Source organism: Doryrhamphus excisus, chromosome 1 (assembly GCF_030265055.1).
Source record: "Doryrhamphus excisus isolate RoL2022-K1 chromosome 1, RoL_Dexc_1.0, whole genome shotgun sequence".
Classification (NCBI taxonomy): Eukaryota; Metazoa; Chordata; class Actinopteri; order Syngnathiformes; family Syngnathidae; genus Doryrhamphus; species Doryrhamphus excisus.
Window position 1 is genome coordinate 41,919,247 of NC_080466.1, and position 17,320 is coordinate 41,936,566.

General features: G+C 40.0%; 1 protein-coding gene across 3 annotated transcripts in view; it reads left to right on the forward strand.

The window, feature by feature from the left end:
• LOC131099441 (band 4.1-like protein 1) overlaps nucleotides 1–17,320 on the forward strand; it is a 58,494-nt gene that overhangs the window by 15,926 nt on the left and 25,248 nt on the right. For all 3 annotated transcript variants that reach the window (XM_058046045.1, XM_058046047.1, XM_058046044.1), the window contains 2 exons: nucleotides 15,792–15,914; nucleotides 16,731–16,898. In XM_058046045.1, coding sequence (XP_057902028.1) covers nucleotides 15,876–15,914; nucleotides 16,731–16,898 — 207 coding nt within the window. In that variant the 5' untranslated portion in view covers nucleotides 15,792–15,875. The remainder of the gene's footprint in view (nucleotides 1–15,791; nucleotides 15,915–16,730; nucleotides 16,899–17,320) is intronic.

The following is a 17,320-nucleotide window of genomic DNA, read 5'->3' on the forward strand; positions in this document are numbered from 1 at the left end:
TGTTCCCCAAGAACCAAAATGGTACAATGGCCCATTACTGGACCAGATCATTTCAGAGGATTGTAGTTCTTGGATCAGGTGGCATTAACTGGAGCCGCATCAGACCCAACCTTTGGCAACCGTCGTTTGGGAACACAGTCCAACAGGATGTACTCAGATGAGAAGAGACTTGTGTTTACATACCAACCATTGCAAACATCTAATGTTTTTTTCCTAGCGCCCACACATACAATGTAGTAAATAAGTGTAGGATACGTTCCACGCAACTTTGGCGGCTTGACTGGAAATGTTGAACACTAATCTGCGTTTTGTTTCATGAGGTCTGTGGTCAGCAGAAAACAATTTGCAACTCTGCTCCCTCCAGACTTCAGTGCAGATGACTCTCGGTGCTCCTTGACTGGTAATTATAATTGCCTCACAGTTTTGACCTTAGTTGAGAATGTTACTTCTTCAGCAAGTGAGCATCAAATTTAAATAGCTCCTTTCGGAGCTAGTGAGTGCTAATGGAGCGTGGATTCTTGTATTGGAAGATGAAATGCACGAATGAGCAGTGTTGGTCACGTATTGTATTTCTTTTCTGTTGAGTTTTTTTTATGTCTGTTCAAAGGCAGGGTTGCCATCCTTCATATTTATTTGTTCAAACAATGTCTTCCAAACGTGGCTAGAATACACAAGTTCATAGTCAATGAAAAGTCGAATCGATTGTGTTCATCCGTGACCTGAAACTTGTATGAAACCAATGAGGACCAATACAATACAAAGTACTTTTTAGCCTTCCAATTACCTTGCATCTCCATCCAGCATCCATTCGTTGGTTGTGTGCGCTCCTGAAACCCATACTGTCAATCACTTGATAACTGTCATTACATGATTAACATTATTCTGTGGCTTATCAGTGACGGTGCATGTCAATTAATGTCCGTTCATGAGAATGGATGCAGTGAGGAATTAGTATGCCAACTCATCAAGCTTGTGTGGGTCAAAGCCAGTCATGTATATTCACTCTTGGATAAAGGTCAGGCAAATAACATTGTTAAAAGGGGAAACCATTCCCTTGGGTTATTGTATTTGTCTCAGCCAATTACACAATTTCACTCTGAGAATACCGACGAGCTCAGTATTGATAGTTTTGTCTCCAGAGTTGAATGTTTGTATGTCAGAGAATGAGATTTAAAATGGCCACTAATACTCAATTCCAGGCTCGGACGCAGGACAGATCGCCATTTACATTCAGCTTCTCTTACTTCAACAGGGCAGCCAGTCAGGTATGTGGTGAAAAGGAGTAGGAGAAGAATGGACAGGGCTTTGTGTTTTGGTATGTTGTTATGTCATCTTGCTCGACACCATTCTATATGTTCAGGGGATTGTGTACCTGCTGACTCTGTGTGAAAGGTGCTTCATGGCATGACATTTGAGTACAGGACTACAAGGTCAAGGCTGTGATGTAAGCCACGGGTGACTTTTTCCAGAAACAGATGTGTTTGAAGGAATAAAATCCACAAGATTCATATTTTCAAGAAACAAGTAGTAGCTTGTCAACTGGAACTACCGCTCAAAAATTTGGGATCACTTGCAAACTTTCTTTGTTTTCCAAAGAAAAACACATTTTCATGCATTTCACAAACAATTAAAATTAATCAGTTGATTTTTAAAGAACGTTCTACATTTTTGCATAGAGGCCTACTATCAACAACTGTCAGTCCTCTGCATCAATCTCCTGGTATGGCTGCTAATCCAAGTTCATCATTTTATAAGGCTAATACATTCATTCATTCATTCATTTTCTACCGCTTTTCCTCACGAGGGTCGCGGGGGGTGCTGGAGCCTATCCCAGCTGTCTTCGGGCGTAAGGCGGGGTACACCCTAGACTGGTCGCCAGCCAATCACAGGGCACATATAGACAAACAACCATTCACACTCACATTCATACCTATGGACAATTTGGAGTCGCCAATTAACCTAGCATGTTTTTGGAATGTGGGAGGAAACCGGAGTACCCGGAGAAAACCCACGCATGCACGGGGAGAACATGCAAACTCCACACAGAGATGGCCGAGGGTGGGAATTGAACCCTGGTCTCCTAGCTGTGAGGTCTGTGCGCTAACCCCTAGACCACCGTGCCGCCCAGGCTAATACATGATTAGAAAAAAATAGAAATTGAAACTAAAATCTCTTACCATGCTGTTAACTACTCCCTTCAGAGAGCAGCACAAACTGGGTCTAACAAGGACAGAAAAACGATGCACAACTGTGCAAGAAGACAAAATATCTGAGAGTGTGTAAGCTTAAGACAAAGACGCCTCACAGGTCGTCACCTGGCAGCTGCACTAAATACGTAGTACCCGTCAAACGCCAATGTCGGTATCAACAGTGAAGCGGCGACTTCCGGATGCTGGACTTCATGGCAGGATTGCCAAGAAAAAGTCATAGTATCTCAGACTGGCCAAAAAAAATTCCAAGTGATCCCAAACTTTTGAGCGGTAGTGTATATTGTTTCTGATATTCACGTGATCGACCGGCAAATTCCCAAAGATCGACTAGTGGCACACGATTGACGGGTTTTTGGTGACCGCTGCATAGACAGATTCCATCCAGGGAATCCTTTAACCATCTTTATTGTGTGTGTGTGTTTTATTTGTTCGTAGAACACACACAGAAAGATGAACAACTTGTTTCTGAGGTCAGAGCTGGAGTCAACACAAATTGTTCATGTCATTTAAAAGGTCATCACTAGCTTATGAGCAACAACGGTCAATGCTTGCAGCCTTCACTTTCTCATTCTTCCGTATTTTTCCACTCTCCCATTGTTCTGAACGGATGGGTTTTTAAATTGACAGATTTCCATTAAAGGAACTCCGGCTGTGGCTCAGGAAAAGACATATGACAGGGAAGATTAGATGTAAGAATTTCTGCTACCGATTCCTTGAAGGTCTCTAAGGTGACCGACCGCTCACATTTAAGCCCGAGCTGATTCTGAGAAAGCCCTCACCTTGTACTCACCTCCAGGACGGCGGCTCGTGTGTGATTTGTGGCTTCAATGGGACCAAGCCTTGTGGGATTGGAAGGTTTTTACAACAGAGCTGCATCAGAACATTATGGAGATCCACAGCTCTCTAAAGCTGCATTTTCAGTGTTCAATATGATCTGGAGGATCGCCAATCTTTTTGTGCATCTTTGAACCTCACACCGCACTGTAAGCTCATTATGGAGCACTTATTGTTAAGGCCTAACCTCAGTGATGGTAAATATGAGCAGTAAATATTCAGTATGCAGAATCCAGCATTGTTGAGGTACTATAACCTCTGTGATGGTACATATGAGCAGTAAATATTCAGTATGCATATGTAGGCCTTAGGTCACGTTGTTCCTCTTCTAACTTAAAGAACTGCCAGAAAATATTTATTTATTAATGAGGATTTAACTTGCTCTTCGTTTTTCTTTGTTTTTTCATCCCCCTTTCATACTAGACTTGTTACAAATGACACATCCCACAAGGAAACAAGTCGAGCTGCTTGACAAGGCGCACACACCTCCATCCACCCTCACACACACACAGACACACACCGATGCAGAATGTTTTGCTCATAAGTGGGAGGAATGAAGAGACGCTTGTGGCGTCATAGAAACACAGACACACCGCAGTGGTTAATGTGTGTTTGTTTGCAGTGACATGGTCCTGCTATTCCAAGTCTGCCGACTGTTTGATGTGTGTTAGTTTCCATGGAGGACCGAGTAAAGTTGTTGAGTTGTATTCATGTTTTCCTGTGTGTGTGTGTGTGTTTGAGCAACTTCCCATTACATAATTGCCAAGCCAAGCAAATATTTCTACTGTGGGTCTTAGACTTGATGCAGTATTACGCAAAAGTCTGACACATGCACACATGAGTGAAAGTCCACGTGACTCCAAAACTCTGGGTGGCGATGTTGACCATTTCAGCTCGTTTAGCTGTGGAAGTTTTTCAACAAGGTGGAGGAAGAAGCCACGAAGAGGGCAAACATGCTTAGGCTCATACGTGCGGTCGCTAATGGTTTAATGCAGGGGTCTCAAACATGCGGCCCGCGGGCCAAATGTGGCCCGCAGGACACTAGCTTGAGGCCCCCGCCTTGATATGAAAGTTTAATGTTAGTTTGATATGGATGCTGTATGGTATCATGTACCCAGAAAAAAATTATTACGTTTGATTAATGTTCATGTTAAAGGTTAAATAACTGTTAATAGTTATCCTCCCTGTCCGTGTGGAAGTGGTAAGTTTTTGGCTATTTAAGTTTAAAGGAAATAACTTGAAGGCTACCGTTTAGGTCGCTAGCTCTCTAGTTTGCGAGTTAGCATGTGTCTCAAGACCCTGCAGTTGCGCAATATGTTGTAAATAAAAATAAAAAAAGAGTATAAATGTGACTATAGTCGTGTTTTGTCATGTCTACAGGGCTCTAATAATGCTTTGTTCATTTTAATCTGAAAAAAATAATTTGTCTACCCACCAACTATATGTGGTTTCTTAAGTTTTTATTATTTGCCGTTTTATTATTATTATTATATTTATTTATTACTGATTGATTTTCTTTATTCTTGAATTGTTTATTTATTTTATTTCTTATTTTGTGTAGAAAAATAAAAAAATAAGATATTTGAGAACAGTGGAATGTTTTATCGGAGCTTTTCTTGTAGAAAATCGGAACCAAAACAAAGTTTATTCATTTTTCTGTTTTTAATAAATGCGTTTTTTTTTTTTTTTTGGGAAAACCTGATGCGGCCCAGTCTCACCCAGACCCTAGCTCCAGTGGCCCCCAGGTAAATTGAGTTTGAGACCCCTTTTCTATAGCTTTAATTTGTCTCATTCTTTATGTAAAAATGCCCTTCTCCTTTTTGCGTTGTCTTCTCGTCTTCTGAATGGATTGTTGTCAATGCTGCACTTTCAGTTCTCCACAGAGACTTCCGCAATCAGAGAAAGCTCGCTCTGTTGATCAATCGATGAAATGGTTTTTTAATGCAGGAGGAACAGGGTTTCCAAACTGAATAGCCTGCGTGTTCATGTGACGTTTCTTCTTGCAATAATTCTCTTTTTAGCGCATGAAAATGCACCGACTGTTGTCTGTCAGGTGTCAAGCGGAGAAAGAATCACTGTTTCCAAATTGTAAGGGTTAAATGGGTTCACCTTTCCTGCTGGGAATCCGTGCACGCCAGAACACACTGAAACTAGAAAGTTTGACCGAGTGCAATCCAATTATTCCTATCACTCTCAGCGGTAACGACTTAATTACCTCTTCGCATGCGGTGTGAGATTTGACAATAAAATAATCATGTTATTTATTTAATTTTTAATCAACTGGCACCAATCTCAGAGGAAATTTGCCTTGTTTTCTGGAAAATTCCCAAATTTTCAAATTTTGATTGGTCAGCGTAGAAGGAAAAATGAAATTGGGTAGTTCAGTTTTGGAACATGATGATGATTAGTATTTTTCTCCTGCCCAGATCTTTATTCTAAGATGTATAGCAAAAATAAAAGTGTTGACTTCATATGAAAAGTATATTATTTTGTATTTTGTTTGTTATGAATCAACACTTCATCATAATTGAATTGCATTCTAAGATGTGTAGCAAAGCCTGTGTAAAAACAAAAGTGTTGACTTCATATGAAAAGTATTCTATGATAACGTTTGTTATGAATCAACACTTCATTATAATTGAATTGCAATGAATTGCAGTAGCGCCGATACCTCTCCCGAGGTTAAGATGATAGAACATTTTGAGCTTAGATGTGGAAAAATAAACTTTAGAAACTGCATGGACAGGCTTCTAACAGCATGACATGAAAACACTTTTTTTCGGTGTCATCATAACGTTGTTTGATTTTTGCAGTCCCTGTGTGAGTTGAGCACCTCAAAGCAGCCCGTGTACCCCTTTTTCATAACGCCATGGAACTTGTGGCACCATCATACTTTGGGAGGTGGATGTGCAGCTTATATATATATATTTTTTTTTTTTCTCCCACTGAATTAGCAAATTAATTAAAATACATGAAAAAGCCTCGGTCAGGGTCTCTCGGTGTTAATTATAGAGCAGTTTTTGGTCACCTGCTTGCTTAAAGTTTGCGGACCTTCTGAAGTATTCATGTACAAAGGGATAATTTGGCATTTTGAACTAAAATGACACAATTGTCTCATTACCAGTGGTAGATTTCTAAATGGCAACTATCATCAAGGGTAAATATTCTACTATATCTAACATAACCAGCATCATGGACATCTTAGCTTGTTCTCCCAATCGATTCCATTACAGTCCTTTGTGCGTATGTAACACTGCAATCTGCAAATTGAGTTAACTCATTTGAATTTGGGGTGGATCAATATTAAACAGCAAATCTTACTTTTAAATCTAATGATTAGACAACATGATCTCATTTCAGAATGCTTAGTGGTGAAGCAAAAAGAGACGAGGAGGCATCTTAATGAGAGGAGGGATGCTCTCCTGGTCGCCCGTTCTCCCAAAACTCATTGTTTTGTTTGAGAGTCTGAGGCGGTGTTGACAAAAATCCCAAAATGGTTTAGTCAACCGTGAAACACATCTGCCCTCTCGCTGCAGCAACACAACACACCGACTAATGATTTTCTGTTTCTAGAAATGACCAAAAAAAAAAAAAAAGAATAAGCCATTGATATTTTTTGTAAACGTACATGAATAAATATCCGTTTATTTTCCATACTGCTTATTCCATTCACGGTTCGGGGAGGAGCTACTGTACTCAGTGCTGACATAAGCTGGTACACGATACGGTTTTAAGAAGTGTTGCTTTTAAAGCTCACATTGTAAGCATTAATTCTAAGTGACAGGAAGTCACATTGAACGTTTGGAGTACTCACATTTCGTTGCTGTTCCACTTCAAGCGCAAACATTACATTTTTTGTCAACCAAAACATGAGAACACCATCAGCGACTAGCATATGTTAACTAATGTGGTTGCAGGGAAGAAAAAATATTCCCTTGCTACATCACGCTTTGAATATCCTTCACTTGCTGTAAGGCATTTTAAAAAAACTAATGAACTGATGATGGATGGATGAAAATTCCGACAAAAAAAGTAGTAACCAGTAGTACACTTAAAGTTGCAGAGAGAGAGAAAAAAAATAAAAAATTCCGACATGACATCCGACAATTCCAATCCAATCCAATCCACTTCATTTATATAGCACATTTTATAATTTCCAAAGTGCTGCACAGACTAGTAAAATAAAAAGTAATAATCCAAAACTAAAAGATCATTTAAGAAATAAAATAGTAAAATAGATATTAAAATATTAAACACAAGAAGCAAAGCAATAAAAGTCTAAAAAAATAAAACCAATTAAAATTAAAAGAAATAACTAAAAGTTCTCCTCCCATTCTGTGTGGAAGTGGTACATTAAGATATGCCTTTATTCGTCCCTCAGTGGGGAAATTTGTATATACATATACATATTTGGCTTTGTACTTTTCCCCCATTCATTTTCAAACCTATCCTCAAAAGAAAACCACACTTCTTGGAGGGGGTTGGGGGCGGGGGGCGTGTTGAAATTTCATCCACAATCCGTATTTGAGACATGACCCTTTCTGTGCGCTCTAAAGACATAATCAGTATATATATCAGTCATTGCAGAGATGTGGCAAAGAGAGGATTAAATCAGTTGTGCTTCTTCCTAATACTTTTCAGCCATGTTTCATTGTTTCAGGGTAACCGTATGTCCTTTATTGTCATTTTCATAAGCCGGTTGAAAATAAACCACCATTACCAAAAATGCCACTTTGTAGTATTTTTCTCAGTTTCAGGTCTTGAGGTCGTAATTAGCGTGTAGGACTGTCCTTAACCTCACACATGATAATTACATGGCAGCTTCCACAGTGATTACTGCTGCTGCAGTGCTAAGAGGCGGCTGAGATCTACAGCGTGTCACGTTATCTGCCTGCTGGAATGGAAGGAACCGGTTGCAGATAATTGCTTATTATTTCACATAAAAGGGGCTGTGGTGAGTGAGAAGAGATAAAATGGAGCTCACTTCAACAACCTCTTTGAAGGCTACTCGCGTCTCTATGTCGACATGGCGGTACACCTTCTGTTCCTCACCTGAAGCAGTGTGGGGCTTTTGTTTTGATGGCGTCTACTGGCAAAGGTGTCGTGGAGCAAAGGGTCCTTCGCAGACCACACAAGCAAAACCTCTTAGATCTGTAGTCTTGCCTTTTTCAGCTACGTTCTTCTGCAGAGCGCCGTACTACTGCATGTTGACTGCCATATGGTTTGGCTTTGTGCCTGTCCCTGCGTTGGGTGCCAGGGAATAAACTCCAAATGGGCCATGACAGGAAGTCGGGGTGATGCTGAAGGCGCTGTTGGAATACTGTCTTCCGGGGAAATAGTGTTTTGCAAACGGTTGATGTGTACACCCTGTTTCTGTCCTCGCACCATCATGTGGTATTTGTCATGCATGTGGAGGAGCCTGATGTAGCGTGGCGTGGAATAGAAAAGACACCGTGGTCCAAATATTCTGCTGAGTCCGCCGCTCTTGTTTGGAGAATCACAGATTAGGCTGAGTGTGTGTGGCAAGCGAATAAACACACCCTTAGAAATGTCCTTCAGCTGCTTCCTCTTTGCATCTGCGGCATGCCAATGGTTTGTTCGTGTCCGCACTCACTTAGTCTCCCCCCAACTTGGAGCTGCCCATTAGCCAACCGTAGCTGAGTGGCTCTCGTGCTAGCGGTGCAGGGGCCGAGAGTGCTGAGGTGGGAGCCAAGGCTTTGGCGGTAAAACCTCTTAGGTGTCCTCCACTGTGATACTCTAAATTAAATTGTACATTGTGATTTCAAGAGGCTGCTTCCATTAACATTTTTAGAGATGTGCCTTAGAGTCATTTTTGCATTTTGAAGTAAGAAGCGCTGCTCGTCTTGAAATTCAACCTTTTTTTTTGTAGTTCTGTTCTGGCACTTTTTGAATGTTTGGAAATGCGTTTTACTGCACCGAAGTAAAGTTTGTATGCAAACTTTTGCCTCGGTTTTCATACAAGTAGGTGTGTCCCATTGACGTGCATTGTTAGCTAGCTCATATTAACTATTTTTCTGGCGTTATAATGCACAGAAAGAGGTAATGTTCATTCATTTATTTTCTACCGCTTAGGGTCGCGGGGGTCACGGGGGTCACGGGGGTCACGGGGGTGCTGGAGCCTATCGCAGTTGTCCCTGGGCTGGTGGCCAGCCAATCAGAGGGCACATATAGACAAACAACCATTCACACTCACATTCATACCTATGGACAATTTGGAGTGGCCAATTAACCTAGCATGTTTTTGGAATGTGGGAGGAAACCGGAGTACCCGAAGAAAACCCACGCATGCACGGGGAGAACATGCAAACTCCATACAGAAATGGCCGAGGGTGGAATCGAACTCAGGTCTCCTAGCTGTGATGCCTTCGTGCTAACCACTCATCCACCATGCAGCCACATTTCAATATGTTTTGACTAATAATAGACCACGATCTACCGCAAAACAGCAATCATTTATGAATTTATTAAAACCACGATATACCGAATGAGCGATAATGGAACCATCATCCGTTTGGAAGGAACTAACAAAGACCGAGGAACCACTGTACTCATATATTCAAACACAGCAAAGACGAGATGAGTTCTTCCGCGAGGGCTTATGAGCACCGCCGTTCTCTCGCTGATTTACGATGTCCCTACAAACACCTCGGGCAAAAGGAAATAGGAAGAAAGATATTTCAGGTGACTGCTATGAGTATGGATGATAGCTCTGTGGCGTGCCATGTCCTTTATCAGACAGATAAGCACAGCCGTGACACGCTTCTCTACACTCTAGCTGTATTTCTACCCATGGCGCCGCTTTCCAGTGAACTCTACGACAAGGTCACGCCTTTTCAAAGTGCATTTCAGCGTTGCCATTAGCATAATATTATGCATGAAGGTTGTTGGCATTTGTTTTCACTGGCAGCCTCTTGCACAACACAGAGATCACACTGAAATGCGTGATGAATTAAAATTCATTTGGAGGTAGTGTGAACGGAAAACTAATTGACTTTGGAAACAAAACACTTAAAGCATAAATATGTCCTTTTAAAACAAATGTGTTTTGTACATCTTTTTTCCTCTTTGTTACTAAATATGAAAATAGTCTCAGGCAAAGACGGGAAAGAAATAACATGCAAATGCAATGCAAAACATCTGCAAATAACATGAGAATAGTCATAAGCGTGTGATTAAAACACACAAGTAGAAAAATATAGCAGATACTGAATGAAATATTCATCATACATGGCAACCAACCAAAAGAAAATGAATTAACAAACGACCAAAAAGAAAAGAAATCTCCGTACTGTTTCTCAATGTGTGTGTTGTGTTGCTTCAAAAGGCAAACAAGAACGAGGGTGAGAGTTCCATAACGGCAAAACTTGTCATTAGGAGTTCTCTTTGAAAGATATGTAAGATGACTTGACAGACATATATACGTAGTACTGCTGATAGCAAACAAACAACAGCTCGTCTGTGTTTTTTCTTACTGATCTTTTCACTTCTGGATACAATACCCATATTTCAGTTTTGAGTATTCGCAGATATTGATCAGATCTCACCATGAATCATAAATACAGTATTTGTATGACTCATTTTCAATGTTAAAAAAGGCTTGATCGATTGGTATTTCTCAGAGAGATACAATAGGATCTGCGGGCTGGGCATCGAGCACAATCAATCAACCTGCCGTTTCTGATATAGCTAATAACCTTTTGCCGTCACCAAATGTTTCTTGGATGTTTGAGGGAACCGTGGTCTGAAGTGAGGGCTGAAGTCAGACCCTAGAGCAGGGGTGGGCAAACTTTTTGACTCGCGGGCCGCATTGATATAACAAAATTTCCGGGGGGGGGGGGGGGCAGACTATATATTTTACACGTAACAGTCCACCTGGTATTATTGTATCTGTAAAATTGTCATGCAATCTGCTATTATTATTTATTATTTTATATTTATATTTAAATATTTTAAAAATAATAAAATATTATAATAATTAAAATAAAATTAAAATAATAATTATTATATTATTATTATGTAAAATATGCAAATATAACAATATTATTATATATAATTAATATAATAATTAGCATTAATATTCATTCATTCATTTTCTACCGCTTTTTCCTCACGAGGGTCGCGGGGGTGCTGGAGCCTATCCCAGCTGTCTTCGGGCGAGAGGCGGGGTACACCCTGGACTGGTCGCCAGCCAATCACAGGGCACATATAGACAAACAACCATTCACACTCACATTCATACCTATGGACAATTTGGAGTCGCTAATTAACCTAGCATGTTTTTGGAATGTGGGAGGAAACCGGAGTACCCGGAGAAAACCCACGCATGCACGGGGAGAACATGCAAACCCCTAGACCACCGTGCCGCCTATAATAAATATAATAATCAAAATAGTTATAATAATATAATAATTATTATTTTAATTTTTATTATTATTATGTGCTTGTGTCTCTTTTTTCAGGAGCACTTTGTAAACAACATACCATGTCAAACAACGAAATTGATACAACCATCAAAAAGTTGGCTCAGGCCATGATGCCAGGTTGTATGTTGACTTTAAATTAAATACTTTTGAAAGATTGGGCGGGCCGTATTCAAACACTTGGCGGGCCGGATGTGGCCCCCGGGCCGTAGTTTGCCCACCCCTGCCCTAGAGACACCCAAGATGCCTTCAAGAAAACACTAAGCATCATGTGAGAGTCTCGGTGCCGTTGCGAGTGTGTGCCAAGCGGTGAATTTATGTTTGATGGCGGTGAGTGTCCTTGTCCCTGTCAAAAACTCCCAGTGATTTACAGAATCTATTGTGGCGTAGATCAGAAGGGCTGTCACACATCAGACGTATTTTGGGAGCATGTGTCAGACTTATTCACAACCTCTTCAGATGCTTAGTGTTTACTGCAAAATGAAATAGTGGAGTTGGCGTATTGGATTTTTTGGGAAGGCACGTTGGGCATGTTACCGGTTTCAAGTATAAAATTGTGCGTCATACATCAAGAAAGTGGAAGTCCGGCGCGGCCACTAGGTGGAAATACTTTGTCACGTTCTGTGTTGTTCCTCACGGTCGGAACTGGACTTTGATTTTTGAACCCCCGAGCGTTAGCATTGAGCGACACCGCTACGTCCGTGCTGCTGTTGTGTTGACATTTTACTCACGGCGAGGGTCACTAAATGCGTAGCTGTGATTGAGAATGCGAAGTGGAGGATAAGTACTATAAAGCGTTTACTCTCCACGGAACAACAGGCAACAACCACTTCACAACATCTCAATTGCTAACAACAATCACATGACCCATAATCGGGTGGATTACGTACATTCATTCATTCATTCATTCATTTTCTACCGCTTATCCTCACAAGGGTCACGGGGGTGCTGGAGCCTATCCCAGCTGTCTTCGGGCGAGAGGCGGGGTACACTCTGAACCGGTCGCCAGCCAATCACAGGTCACATATAGACAAACAACCATTCACACTCACTGGATTACGTACAAAAAAAAAACAAATATGGGCAAAATAACTCAAAATAACTCAAATTCATATTTGGCCCTTCATCTTCCCGCCTTGATCAGTTTGTATACTGTATCCACCCCCCCCCCTCCGAGGAGAGAGACTATCAGGTGTGAGGAGAAAAAACTGTAAGCAGAGCTGTTACCATGGCAACTGATTCTCTGAGCTCAGCCAGTACTCTTCCACAGACATGCATACATGAGCACTGCCTCCCTGATGCCCCCTCTGTCTGCCTTCATAGACTAATGCACACCCCCTTGGTTAGACCGGGGCGGGAGACGTGCCAGGGATGATTCTGGAGGCTTTAATAAGGATCCAAAGTTGGAACGTTCTGCCTGTGATATCCGATGAGGGTAGATACGCAACACTTTGTCACTCCGGTATGCACGCTGCAAAGCACACGGCACTTTCATTTTCTAATTGCGCATTGTTCTGCAGTGGTCTCGCTCACTGGGTCGATTGTGGGTAACAGTCTGTTGCAATGAAATGAGCACATCCACGTAGCTCTATCGCTGTGTTCTGCAACATCAATTTGTGTTCATTTTGCAATTTATTTCATTTTTCGGAGAGATTTTCGGCTTCAACTAATGATTATTTTCTCAATCAATTAATCTGATTAATCAGTTAGGCCCTAGATCAGGGGTGGGCAAACTACGGCCCGGGGGCCACATCCGGCCCGCCAAGTGTTTGAATACGGCCCGCCCAATCTTTCAAAAGTATTTAATTTAAACTCAACATACAACCTGGCATCATGGCCTGAGCCAACCTTTTGATGGTTGTATCAATTTCGTTGTTTGACATGGTCTGTTGTTTACAAAGTGCTCCTGAAAAAAGAGACACAAGCACATAATAATAATAAAAATTAAAATAATAATTATTATACTATTATTATAACTATTATGATTATTATATTTATTATATTAATGCTAATTATTATATTAATTATATATAATATTATTGTTATATTTGCACATTTTACATAATAATAATATAATTATTATAATTTTAATTTTATTTTAATTATAATATTTTATTATTTTTAAAATATTTAAATATAAAATAATAAATAATAATAGCAGATTGCATGACAATTTTACAGATACAATAATACCAGGTGGACTGTTACGTGTAAAATATATAGTCTGCCGCCCCCCCCCCCCCCCCCCCCCCCCCCGGAAATTTTGTTATATCAATGCGGCCCGCGAGTCAAAAAGTTTGCCCACCCCTGCCCTAGATGGACCAAATCAATATGAACCAAACACAAACCAAGTGGTTCGGTCTGCAATATATCAGAAAGTTTTCCAAAGTCAACATAGATTTAACATTTTGAATGAAATACTGAAATAGTTGTGGATTAATTTGATAACCGATTAATCAAAGATCATTGCCTACACATGTTGACTACCCAATATCCACAAATGTTCGAAAATGGTCAGAGATGATGATGATTAAGGTTTATTGTTGATTATTAAAATGTGACAAAAAAATTATCTGCCAACAGAATTCACGTTTTCCTTTTCTGCTGTTGAATTATTTTGCTTATTTTAAGTAATATAAATATTATTCAAGTACTTTATGGCTCCCCAAACTTATGCTTTTGTTGAATGCATACCTATTGTTAAGCTTTGTCCTCTTCTTTTATAGCAAATGTTATTGTTATTGTACGGAACATCAACCAGTAACTCAGGGACTAAGTCAGCACTTTTGACTTTGATTTCAAATCTTGCTTGGATTTGCACTTTTCCGAGTGCAGTACTGCGGTATTTCGCTGGCATCGCTTTCCTATTTGTTGCATATTTTGTCAATAATTAATCAATTAAACAAACTTCATGTTGATTTAAAAAAAAATACCACCAAAATCTTCTGAAGTTCATTTTGGACAACAAGGCAGGCAGGACGTACTTTAGACAGCCGGCATGTAAACGACCTTCTTCCTCTTTGGCATCCATTGATTTATGCACATTCATAGTCCAAATCAATCCTGCTTTGCAGCAAAATATATATTTTGCTGCAGAGCAAAATACAGGAGTACGGGAATACTTGCAAACAACCTGCTATCACACCCATTCTCGCAGTTTCTAATAGGAAATAAAAAGCTCTATTTTACATGAAGTAACACCCAATCAGTCATTTAAAAATAATGTCAACATTTGGGTATTCCCTCCTCGCAGTTCATAAAGATTCAGTGCACACTACTTGGTTCATAATGACATTTTTTGTTTGTTTTTATACTGTATCATTATGTTAATGCTCCCCAAGCTTAAATGCAGTCTGTTGAAATGAAACGCTGCGTTCGAGTCTGTCAAACACTGTGATTATAAATGATGGCGTCGTATTGACAAACTAGCAGGGAAGAACTAAAGGTGAGGGAGGGTTTGGAAATCCTATTACCTTGTGAAATAAGTCATGCCGATCCCTCAGTGAACCGGAGTGAACAATTAGTTCTGGCTCACCAGCATTATGTTTCTGGGCTTGTGGGATCAGATTCTTCTCCTGTGGTCTGACATCCAAGGTCCTGCACTGTGGTCTCCATGTCATTAAAGTTCATGCCTTCATTGGAGGAATTTGCCGTTGCAGTTGTTCCTCGTTGACAGCGTTCCAGGCCAGACTGTAATAAATTAATTTAGGATAGGATTCAGTGTTAAAGGGGAAGCACACTTTTTTTTTTTCCCCATCATTCTCAATCCTGATTTGAAACATTTTTCTGTGCATTCTAGCACAAGATAACGAGTTCATATAAATTCCCAAAAAAGTGCAGTTCCCCTTTAAGAAATTGAATATTTTGTAGTTAGAGTATAGAAAACACAATAGTGTGAGGGGGGGGGGTGACTGTATGTGAATAGAAAACAAAAACATAATTACAAAAAACTGCATCATTTTGTTTTCAACTGCTTGTTTTTCTTTCCCACTTAAATCTTAAATCTTACATCTCAAAACACTACAATCTGGTGTTACAGCAAATGTTTTTGTTTCACTGGCAATGATACAAATCCGCAGTGCCAAATCCACAGTGGGGTATGTTGAGCAAGACGATATAATGCACATCTTTTTTATGTATTGTGCAGGAAAAAAAAATCAATGCCACAAGTACACATATACGAAGCAGTTGCCCTACAAGACTTAACAAAACAAAACTAATCATAGAATAAGACATTGTGGAATATTGCACTGTATAAGATATTCTATATATCTCTTGAAAGTATTTGTGTGATTGTTTGTTTCAGGTTGCTGTCTTGGCTCAAGTGACAGAAGTGTGTGCTTCTTGAGAGGCCATTAGTCCTCCCAGACCACAGGGGGCAGTGGCAGACATGCAGGGCTCAGCCTTGGATGGCAAAATGGCCAAACAGGTGGGCATGTTAACTGGTGTTAATGTAACTAAAGAAACATTTTTTTTCTTATATGACATCTGTTAAATAAAAGAAATATGAAGAGTATGGATAACAAAAGTATAAAGTTAATTGATCAGGAAAAGGCTTGGAAGGAGGAGGTAGACTATGGCCTATTATACTCCAATACAAGTGATATGTAGTATTCTGGTCACTAGGTGGCAGTAATTACACAAAACAATGAAACATTACCTTACATGACATTACCTTAACACAATGCGCAGCCATGAAGTCAGCCATAGCATCTCTGACATAATAGGGTGAAAACAATGTTCTCTTCCCATTTAGTGTGGAAGTGGTATAGGATAGTATTCTGGTCACCAGGCGGCAGTAATTACACAAAACAATGAAACATTACCTTACATGACATTACCTTAACACAACACGTAGTCATGAGGTCAGCCATGGCATCTCTGACATGGTAGGGTGAAAACAATGTTCTCTTCCCATTTAGTGTGGAAGTGGTATAGAAGAAATTTGAGGATAAATATTTTTGTCGCTAGCTTGTTGGCTCGTCTGGAGTCCCTGCAGCAATAAGAGTGGAAAGATGACAATAGTGTGTTATTTTATGTCTACAGGGCTCTAATAATGTTGAAGGTAGTTAGAAAGTCATGAACACGTTTTCTATGCTCTAACTACAAAAATATTAAATTAAAAAAAAATTCCCCACAGTTTACCTGCACTATTATGACATTGTGGTGAATGAGAAAAAAAAAACTGAATAAATAAACTGAATGTGTGCAACTAACTCTCCTGTTACTTTTTACGTCACTAAAGGAGCAGAATTCCAAGCTTCTGGATGAAGTCAAAGAAAGCGATGACACATCTGAGAAGACATCCCCAAACAGGAACCTGAAATCACCACAGAAAAGCTCCAAGCGACTTAAAACGACCCCATTTAAAGTAGCCCTGCTGGATTTGTCCGATTTCAAAGGAGACATTGAGGTATGCGCCATAAAACACACGCGGGGACGGGTTCTCTTTATACTGTTGTTATTTTCTCCGGTTCTAAGACGAGCATAGAGTGGATGAGGCAGGCGAAGGAAATAAAAGAGATGATGCCATGCTGAGCGCTCATGGCGGGTGCCAGACCAGACCAATGTTACGTTTGCTTTATAAAAAGTCAACCAGGAAAATAGTGCGGATCTGTTATGGTTAGGCCAGCAATGGGAAATAATGACATTTCTCTCTTGGATGGAAGAAAAACTGTATAACTGAAATATTGTAAATACATAAGAAAATATACAGTATATTCAAGTTCAGAAACTACAGTGGTATGAAAAAGTATTTTGGAATTTCTCACATTTCTGCATAAAATCACCATCAAATGTGATCTGATCTTTGTCAAAATCATGAAAAAACAGTGT